The sequence below is a fragment of the Aptenodytes patagonicus genome, chromosome 1 (assembly GCF_965638725.1).
Source record: "Aptenodytes patagonicus chromosome 1, bAptPat1.pri.cur, whole genome shotgun sequence".
In the NCBI taxonomy this organism is placed as follows: Eukaryota; Metazoa; Chordata; class Aves; order Sphenisciformes; family Spheniscidae; genus Aptenodytes; species Aptenodytes patagonicus.
In genome coordinates, this window is record NC_134949.1 from 895,740 (window position 1) to 905,822 (window position 10,083).

Below are 10,083 nucleotides of genomic sequence, written 5' to 3' on the forward strand. Positions count from 1 at the left end.
CGCAACAACCCCCGCCCCGATTGGCCGCCCGTCGCTCCCGCGACCAATCAGACGCCGCGTAGGGGCGCGAGCGGCTGACAGCGCTCAATCGTCGCCGGGCAACGGGGGACGCCGCGGCTGCACGCGCCGTGACGCGAGGGAAGCGGGGGGCGGGGCTGCTCCCCTCCCCTCGCGGGGCGGGGGGTGGTGGCCGGGCGGCGCATGCGCGGGGCGGGGCGCTGGCCCCGCCCTCGAAGCGCCATGCCGGCGCGCGGCCGAAGCACCTGAGCCAGGTGAGGCGCGCGCGGTCCCCCCGCCCGCCCGCCCCGCGGGCCCGCCAGGCGCGGAGGCTCCGCCCACCGCCGCCGGGGGGAGGGGCCTGCCCCCCCTCAGGAGAGGGGGCGCACGGCGGGGAGGGGGGGAGGGGGGCGTGGCCTGCGGGGGCAAGTGCTGCCCCGAGGGGCGGGGCCTGCTGGGGGCGAGGCTTGGCCCTTGGAGGGGCGGGGGTTGTTCATGGGGGCGTGGCCTTGCTGCGATAGGGGCGGTGCTTATGGAGGGGTGCGGCCTGGAGGGCGGGGCTTTGGCACCCCTCCCCCGACCTTCGGCTTCCCTTTGGCCCCCAGCCCTCAGACTGGGGACACGCCCCCCTCAGACCCCCATGGGGCCACATCCCCCCTCAGCCCCACTATGGAGCCCATGTCCCCCCTCAGCCCCCCGGTGGGGCCACACCCCCCCTCAAACCCCTTATGGGGCCCATGTCCCCCCTCAGCCCCTCAATGGGGCCCACATCCCCCCTTAGACCCCCTATGGGGCCACACTCCCCCGCAGACCCCTTATGGAGCCCACATCCATCCCTCAGACCTCAAATCATAGAATCACGGAACGGTTTGGGTTGGACGGGACCTCTAAAGGTCGTCTAGTCCAACCCCCCTGCCCTGGGCAGGGACATCTTCAACTCGAGCAGGTTGCTCAGAGCCCCGTCCAACCTGACCTGGAATGTTTCCAGGGATGGGGCATCCACCACCTCTCTGGGCAACCTGTCCCAGTGCTTCACCACCCTCAGCGTAAAACATTTCTTCCTTATCTCTAGTCTGAATCTACCCCCCTTTAGTTTAAAGCCGTTCCCCCTTGTCCTGTCGCAACAGGCCCTGCTAAAAAGTTTGTCCCCATCTGTTTTATAAGCCCCCTTTAAGTACTGACAGGCTGCAATAAGGTCTCCCCAAAGCCTTCTCTTCTCCAGGCTGAACAACCCCAACTCTCTCAGCCTTTCTCCATAGCAGAGCTGTTCCAGCCCCCTGATCATTTTCGTGACCCTCCTCTGGACCCGCTCCAACAGGTCCGTGTCTTTCTTATGCTGAGGGCTCCAGAGCTGGAGGCAGTGCTGCAGGTGGGGTCTCCCCAGAGCAGAGCAGAGGGGCAGAATCCCCTCCCTCGACCTGCTGGCCACGCTGCTTTGGCTGCAGCCCAGGATACGATTGGCCTTCTGGGCTGCGAGCGCACATTGCCGGCTCATGTCCAGCTTTTCATCCACCAGTACCCCCAAGTCCTTCTCGGCAGGGCTGCTCTCAATCCCTTCATCCCCCAGCCTGGATTGATACCGGGGGTTGCCCCGACCCAGGTGCAGGACCTTGCACTTGGCCTTGTTAAACTTCATGAATGGTGCCCATGTCCCCCCTCAGACCCCCTAACCTTTACTGCAGAGATCACTTTCTGTCATGGACCTGCCACCCTGGGGAGGTGCAGGTTACGGGTATGTGAGAGTTTTGGGGACGTGGAGGTGGGTTATGGGGATGTGGGGGTTACGGGGCAAATCCCGGTAGACAGGCGCCTCGCTCTCTCCCGCAGGATGAAGGAGTGGTGGGTGCAAGTGGGGCTGCTGAGCGTGCCCCTCCTCGCCGTCTACCTGCACATCCCACCCCCCAAGCTCTCCCCGGCTCTCCTCTCCTGGAGGTCCTCCGGAGGCTACTTCAGCTACAAGGACCAGAACATCTTCTACAGAGGTGACGGGGCCGCGCCGAGCCCTGGGGACACCTCGTCTGTCCCGGTGGGGAGCGGAGCTGGGGGTTCTGCTCCCCTCGGTGGCCCCAGGGATGTCCCCAAGGCCAGGCAGGGAGATGGCAAATCCCTCCCAACGTAACGGCTTTAAGGGGAGCTGCTGCGTGGATCCAGGCGCAGTGTGGCTGTTCGTTATCAAAACATTTTAATTGGGTGAAGCCACAAAGGTTGGCTCTTGCGCAGCGGCGACAATACCTTGGTGTTGGCGGGGAAGGATCCCAAGAGCCTCTGACGGGTCACAGCAAGGAAAAGATACCGAAAAACCTTTTTGCTGGATTGGTTGTCACCCATCGTAGCAACTTAGGGGCAGCTGCCATTAAATTTTGCTAAATAAAACCCTGGTTTGCATCAAGTAGCCGGTGCTGGCGGCCGTGGTGGCTCGTCAGGCCGGGTTTCCGAAGCCACGCTGGCAAACCCATGCTTGGTTTTGGGGGAAGCGGGGGGAGAGGTAATGCCATGCTGCTGGTTGGGCTCCCAGCGGGGCGAACGGCAACGCCTGGCTTACAGGGGAAGAAATTGGGGGAGGGGTGGGGGGAAGCTGACCCTGAGGTGTCCCGTTCCCTCCTCAGATTCGACCGGCGCCGTCGGCAGCTCCGACGTCGTCGTCCTCCTGCACGGCTTCCCAACCTCCAGCTACGACTGGTGCAAGGTGAGGGGAGCGAGTGCACGGGGGGTCGGATGCCAACAGCAAACCCCGCGGTTTCTCCCTCCCGGGGACGAGCAGACAGACAACGGGTGGTGGCTCAGCGCAGGGTGGGCAATGCCCCGGAGGAGCTTCTGCTGGGGGTACCACCGCGCGCCGGGATACCAGCCCTGTTCCTCTCCCGACGCCTTGCAGAGGAGCCAAGCTCTTTTCACGTCGCCCTTTCCCACACTCCAGCCCAAAGCAGGAAGAAAAGACCCACAACTATTTCTTGGCTTTGCTGGGGGACGGTCTCGCTGTTTATTGGGAAATTTCAACCTCCTGCAGTTTTCTTGGAGTTGGAAGGTGCTGTCTGGGGGAGCGGAGGGGAGCGGAGGGGAGCGTGGCCGTCCGCAGCTGCGCATCGCCGCAGTCTTTTCCTCTCTCTGCTCCCGTCAGCCGTTTTTTTAATGCATTTCTCTTCCAGATCTGGGAAGGGCTGACCCAGCGGTTTCACCGGGTGATTGCTCTGGATTTTGTAGGATTCGGTTTCAGCGACAAGCCTGTAAGTAGCCTGGGAAGAGGATTTTTGCAGTTGCTTTTGGCCCAGAGGTTGTTCTGCCGTGCCAGCATCCCCGGAAAATTGGCATTTGCAGTCCAGTTTCTTCTCCCATTTACATCTGGAAAAGGAATAAGATTATAATAGTGGAAAGGATGGAGAAGGTTTGTGGTGGAGATCAGCTCTGTCACCGTCTTGCCATTTGACGTGACTCCAAAGCGCGCCTTGACCCCTTTGGGGCATGGGCAGTGCTCCTGTGGGCTTGTGGACGTAGCTGCTGGCCCAGGACATCCCGACTGCTCTGTCCAGGGTCGCAAACTCCTGGTTTCCACCCCATCTTCCTCCATTTGGGTGTTTATTCTGGAGTTTGCGGGCTCATGGTGGGTCAGGCTCTCACTGTGTCTCCTCTCCCGCTTTGCTTCGCAGAGGCCCCACCGCTACTCCATCTTCGAGCAAGCCAGCATCGTCGAGGGGCTGGTGCGTCACCTCGGCCTCCGCCACCAGAGGATTAATCTCCTGTCCCACGATTATGGGGATACGGTTGCACAGGAGCTGCTCCACAGGTCACTGCAACCACTGATGCTCTGGCTGCTCTTTGTTGTCCCCGTCAAGATGATTTCCAGCAGATAAGTGGAAGGACGTAGCGCAGAACCCCCTTTCCCCTGTACCTACAGCTGTAACAAAGGCTGGGATGCCTCAGGGCACATCCACGGTGGGCAGATCTGAGGCTCCCATCCATAAAATCCCAGCTGCTAGGACATTTAACTTCCCTCCTGAGCTCCTTCTCATCAAGCCAGTGACAGCAGGGGAGCAGAGACGATACGACACTAATTTGTGTTAATTTGACCTGCTGGTCAGTCACTTCTTGGAGCCTGGAGAGGTCTAGTTGTGTTTCACCACCTTCTCTTCTGTCCCCCAGGTATGAGCACAATAAAACTGGAAGCATCTTGATCAACAGCCTCTGTTTATCCAACGGAGGTAAGGTTTGCCTGGCGTGGTGGCATGGGGTGGGCTGAAAGGGTTGGGGATCCATGGGACGGGATGGCCTTCCCGTCTCCATCACCCCAGGGAAAGCACCACCCGAACCCCAAGCACATTGCGATTAAGGTGCTGTAATTAACCGGGAGCATCAGTCCTCGGGCTGCATTTGCGGTGCCTTTCGTGGCACCACAAAGAAGGGGAGAGACCGGGAGACGCGGAGCAGAACACTTGCAGCATTACAACTCTGTTCTTTGACATCCTTCCAGGGATTTTCCCCGAAACGCACTACCCCCGGTTCATCCAGAAGGTGAGCTGCTACCCTCTCTAGTCGTACTGAATCGCCCCTCAAGCAGACGTCTGACTCTGTGAGTGTGGGGTTTTACCTGGCTCAGATGCCTGCTGCTTTTCCCGCTTCGGTAATGGCACCTGAGCTGCTCACAGGCATCGTTAGAGGCGGTGGGGAGAAGCAGGGGCTGTCAGGACGCGGCTCATCTCATCTGAACATCCCGGCTAATCACCCCTTGAAGCGCCGATGTCTCACTGTTGAGAGCTCGCGCCCATCTCGGCATTACCAAGGGACGGGGAAACTGCTGCGATATGGGGAGCCGGGGGAAAAGCCCTCCGGGGAGGCAGGATTTACCCATCTGTACGATACCAAGTGGTACTGTCTCTTTTTTTTCCTTCTGCCCAAGATCCTCAAGGATGGGGGTTTGCTGTCTCCCATCATCACGCGGCTAATGAACTTCTTTTTCTTCTCCAGAGGGTGAGTCGGGTCTCCGTGCTGCCTGGCACAGTCCGTACGGGGGGGTGTGGGCCAAGCGGGGAGGCGGCCAACGTAGGAATTAGTCTAGCGGGTATTTGGCAGGTGAGCGGATCCCCCGGCCCCGTCCCAGGAGAGATTTGCCCCTGGATTTGAATGACCTTGATCCTCCAGGCCATTTCCTCTCCAGGTTGGCAAAGCACTTCAGCCTAATAATAAACCACAGGGCTTTCCGCTGTACACTGAAATCCTTCCCTCCCACGAATATTGGACTTGCGCGTGTTACAGAGGCAATGAAAACCCTAACCACACTCTACATACGGTGCGCAATCAGATACATATTTTTATCAGATGTTGCAAACCTCCTTTTTTTCCAAAAAAGCCCTTTGGACTGGCTGCTAAGTCCAACACTGGGTGCCTTTGGGGGATGACTTGCAGCGCTGCGCTGGCGCCCACGTATTTCACAGTGGAAGCTGGAAGCGCTCGACTGTTTTTTGCCCTCGGCTAGTTTTTGAGCTGTCCGATAACACGGCTGCTGCCGTGCCGCTCTGAACTCTTTTTTTTTTCAGGCTCGGGGCAGTCTTCGGGCCCTACACGCAGCCTTCGCAGGCAGAGTACTGGGACATGTGGACGGCGGTGCGGACCAATGACGGCAATCTCGTTGTTGACAGGTACGTCGCCGTTAATTGCTGCACGAGCTTAGTTTTACACCCGCGGCGTCCCTCTGTTTGCAGGCAGAGCCATGCAGCGGCTCGGAGGTTACCGGACCTCGGCCAGGTCCCTGGACGTTGGCCCCCCGGAGCCTCCAGCTGCTTCCGTTGGGGTCTGGGATCATCGTTGCCCCCCAAAAAAAGAGGTGGGGTGTGACATAGGAGCAGGGATTCCTGCTGGGATGATGCAAGGCAGGTAAATGAAATCTGGAGTCAGGAGGATCTGAGCCTGCACATGGTGGGAGGAGGACAACGCTGGACATGTACAATATAGGTTTTTTTTCTTCTTTGGCAATTAGGGGCTTGAATTTGTGGGGTTTTGTTAACAGCTGGAGCTAAATCTGGTTTTCTCCAGTTCGGGACTTTTGGAAGGACCTCGGGCTCATGGTTGTGAGTTCAGTATCCCCGTTCAGTGGGGCCTGTGTGTGTCCTTCTCCCCCAGCGTGTCAACTCCTCTCTCTTCCCGCTGGGTACAATCTCTGGCCAAATCACAAAACACAGTAAGGACCAAATAGCTCAGCCTCTCCAAAGGGCGCCTGCTAATTGCCTCTTATAACGAGGGACACTCGCCCAAGCCCAGCAATGGATACATGTCTGACACGCTGCCCACTCGGCAAGTCCCGTCATGGCAAATTTTTGCAATGTCACCTTTGCTGGCAGCACAGCTGTGATGGGAAGCTCAGTGCCCAAGTACCTCCATCCTTTAAATGTCGTGTGTCAGAGTATTGGTATGTTTATTTAGTGTAGCTTCCCATCCTTGGAAGGCTTTTTATAACCCAACTGACTTGAACCCGATGTTTAAGTTGTGAGCCTCAGCCCCTGAGAGCTCTGCTGAAGCAAGGAGTCACCCCGAGTCGCTGGCTGGGATGACGAGACAAACTGAGGAGCCTTTAGCAGTTCAGATTTTCACTGCAAGACCTGACCAGTGCAATTTATCTTCTCCTGCATTCCCCCGCACTCAGTAGTTCAGTGTTGACTCCTCTTCTGTGGGGCACTGAAATGGTTTCAGAGCCGCTGCAATGCCTGTGAGCCGAGCACGGGAGCACGCAGGCGGCGCTGCCCCTGCGTTGGCTTTCAGCAGACCGATTTCTGCCCCGACATTTTGTAGGATCCAATTGCAAACCTGCTTTTTGTCCTGCTGCCCAAGCGAAGCAGCATCGAGTTTGTTAAGGGGGCTTGGGGGTAACCAACCTTTCGGTGCTCGGTTGCCGGCTGCCTGCAGCCCGCTGTGACTTACTGTGGCGCCTGGCACAAGGGTTACGATGGTTCACCCCCTTGAACAACCCAGTGGCATTTGACTGGGCGCAGAGGACCCAAATTTGCTTCCATCTCAGTCAGGAAGGATTCGAACTCCATCCTCCTATCTCCCCAGACTACGGGCTGTTTCCCCCTTCCTAAATGAACTTGCGTTATCCTCCAGTAGGACTCTTGGAGCACAGAGCTGGCAGGGGCGAGACCTGGAGTCAGGGTCCCAACCTCAGTTGCACTTTTATTTGCTAACTGTCTAAATTAAAAAAAAAAAAACAAACCCAAAACCACCTTGGGCAGTTCGCTAAGCTCGGGGATGGTCAGCAGACCGATTTTGTGCCGCTGCTGCCCCAAGGAGGCGGTCCGTGGGAGATGCAGATTCCACCTTGGTCTCATTGCACAGGCATACAGTGCCCTGAGAGCAATTTCCAGGCTGTGCAGCACCTCGAGGCACCGTCCGCTGCGTAACAACAGGTTTCTCTTCAGTATTTTGCAGTACATAAACCAGAGAAAGAAGCACAGAGACCGCTGGGTTGGGGCTTTGATGTCCACCTCTGTCCCACGTGAGTAGGAACCCATTTTCTTTGATTTACTGGTCGGGATGTTGGGAATCACCGCCCTCGCCTGCAGGCACTGGAGGCCGGTGCTGGCTCCTTCCACTAAGCGCTGGAGCCTCTCGTTATCCTGACGAGGACGACGTGGCTCAAATCTGCTTTGTGCAGGGGGTAGCAAACCTCCCTGCTCCAGTTTAAGGCTCGGTTACAGCGGAGGGCCGTGAGCTTGTTAAGATGAAAGAGAGTTTGTTCCACTCTCCTTTAGAGGCTGGTTCACAGCCTCCGGTTTCTCCAGCTGCTGCCCCAGGGAAGCCGAGGTGCTTTTCAAGCTCAAAAGAAGTTGCAACCACTCAAGGAAAGGTTTGATGTTTGCAGGAGGAGGGTCGGAAGCCGAACTTGACCCCAGGGCAGAGAAGCAGGAGCCCTTTCGGCAGCTGGTTTACTCAGTGCTCTGCTGAAAGCTTCCCAAGCTCCGTGCTAGCTGGGGGGAAGGTGTCTGCAGCAGACCTCCCTGGCTTGGTTTAGGGATGTCCTTGGGTATAGAAGCTCTGTCTGTGCTTCTCTCTTGCAGTGCACCTAATCTATGGGCCCCTGGACCCTGTGAATCCGCACCCAGAGTTTCTTCAGCTTTACAAGTAAGACAATACCCACCACAAAGTGGGAATACGCAACCGGGGTTCCATTTCGAGGGAGATTGTGTCTCTGACCTTTCCTTCAATTCCCTTTTCATGGAGGCTGTTTTTAATTCCTACCTGTAACCTGCACAGCTACGTGATTCAGTTGGAGCCTTCTGCAGTTTGGAAATTGCTTCCCCTTTTTAGGCATCAGAGTCACAATTCTCAGTCAAATCAATCATGCATTTTAAAACCACATCAGACAGAGGTAAGATTTATTGACGGAGGTAGTCGTCTCCTCCAAACTAACCTGAAGTAAATCCAGCACTTGGAAGAGTGGTCAACTGTAGCTGCTACAGGCTTTTTTGTCCCCAAACCATGTTATGGGCAGAATCCCAGCTGTGCAAGAGGGTACTGTCCTCCTCACCGGTAGCATCTGGCTGGCTACGGGCCGAGCCTGCTGCAGTTCCTGTGCTTAAGCCTTCCTGCATTCTTCCAACAGGAAGGTGCTTCCCATGTCCACGGTGTCTGTGCTGGACGACCACATTAGCCACTATCCACAGCTGGAGGATCCGACAGGCTTCCTGAACGCTTATCTGAACTTCATCAACTCCTTCTGAGCTGCTGCAGCTCAGTTCTCACTCTCTGTTTATGAGTCAGGCTTTGGGGGCAGGAAGAAACCTTGATTTTATCTCCAGGTCCAACACTTTGCACTAACACCCTAATCTTTGGCTGCCAAACTGCTGCATTTATGCAGTTAAATCCTTTGAGCACCGGAAAAAGATTAGCCTGCGGGGAGGCATGAACTAAACTGTCAGCCTAAGCAGAGGTACAGGAGGCTGACGGCTCTTCCCTGAGCCCTGCGCTCACCTTGCTTCTTGACCGGCCTGTCTCTGTATTCAGGGCCAGGAGGGCTCAAGGGAGAACAGGGGCACCTGAGGGGGGGCAGAGCACGTATGTCAGTTCAAGAGTCCTTACTTGCCTTCATTGCTAGGCTATGCTGCGTGCCACAGGTCGGCAGGACCGCCAGCAGCCAAGGGTCGATGCACGTATTCCCAAGATGGATGCTGGTCTGGTTTTTTTTTTTTTTTTGAGTTGTGTGCACGCAGTTTAAATTATATCCCTCTGCTAAGTGTCATAAACTTGGCCAGCTTGTCAGGACTGAAGAATTTGAAACTGAGTTTGCCTACACTAAATACAGCAGGAGAGCTGGATCTGTAATCCCCCAAAGTATAGGCAATGATGCTCTGCACGCATAAAGGGGCATTTAAGCATTGCAATTATGTCTTCAGTAATCTCTTTTTAATGGCCAGTTACCCAAAGGCAAGCTCTAAACCTCAAGTTTTTACCACATCCCTTGTTTCTCCGACTTTCAGTTCAACAAGCAGAGCCACTCACTGACACTACACCCCTGGGACTATCTCAGGAGCTTCCCCGAAGCTCGGCTGTAGCACACAGTTCTACCAGGGCAGGCTCGTACCTGTTTCACTAGAGCAAGCCGAATATGCAATACTGGCACTAGCAAAAGCCAAGGTGTTCTTCTGAGCAATAGCTATTCCAGCCACCGGGATCTGGGACAGGTGTTTAAGTTAGCATTAAAATAGTATTCCTTCCTTCCTTCCTCACCCTGACTTGATAACTAAAGAAACACCAATTCAGCAGCAGAAAGATGCAGAACTTCCCTCACAAGGAAGTCACCGCAAGGTCCCTCCTTCCCTCTCTCTTCCCAACTTTTGATACAAGATGTTTCACATCTTCGAGCCCAGGAAAAGGCTGCACTGTTGTTTGGTATTACCTGGCATAAGGCTCAGAGAATTGAATATGCCTTGATAGGTGAGGTTTAATCTCTCTCTCTGTACATTGATTTTTCTGTGCGGAACAGAGGAGACCATCATCAACAAATTGTAAATTTACAGGTTGGTAGAATCTGCAGGTTTTGTGTGGTTTTTAACGGCCTATGTTTGAAATTTAATAGCATCCCTTTAGGAATAAGGGGCTTCT

The 10,083-nt window shown here is 55.8% G+C and overlaps 1 protein-coding gene across 3 annotated transcripts; it reads left to right on the plus strand.

Moving 5' to 3' along the window:
* Window positions 1-204: 204 nt before the first annotated feature.
* MEST (mesoderm specific transcript) lies at window positions 205-10,041 on the plus strand. Of its 3 annotated transcripts, none has more exons than XM_076344027.1 (13): window positions 205-272; window positions 1,825-1,979; window positions 2,604-2,683; window positions 2,873-3,022; window positions 3,144-3,221; window positions 3,642-3,778; window positions 4,135-4,193; window positions 4,463-4,503; window positions 4,889-4,959; window positions 5,526-5,627; window positions 7,401-7,477; window positions 8,040-8,103; window positions 8,585-10,041. In XM_076344027.1, the coding sequence occupies exons 2-13, from the start codon at window positions 1,826-1,828 to the stop codon at window positions 8,700-8,702; spliced, it is 1,131 nt and encodes a 376-aa protein (XP_076200142.1). In that variant the 5' UTR covers window positions 205-272; window position 1,825; the 3' UTR covers window positions 8,703-10,041. The 3 variants fall into 3 exon arrangements, with proteins under 3 accessions (XP_076200142.1, XP_076200230.1, XP_076200323.1); XM_076344115.1 differs by having other exon boundaries at window positions 8,589-10,041; XM_076344208.1 differs by lacking the exon at window positions 2,873-3,022.
* The last annotated feature ends 42 nt before the right edge of the window (window positions 10,042-10,083 follow it).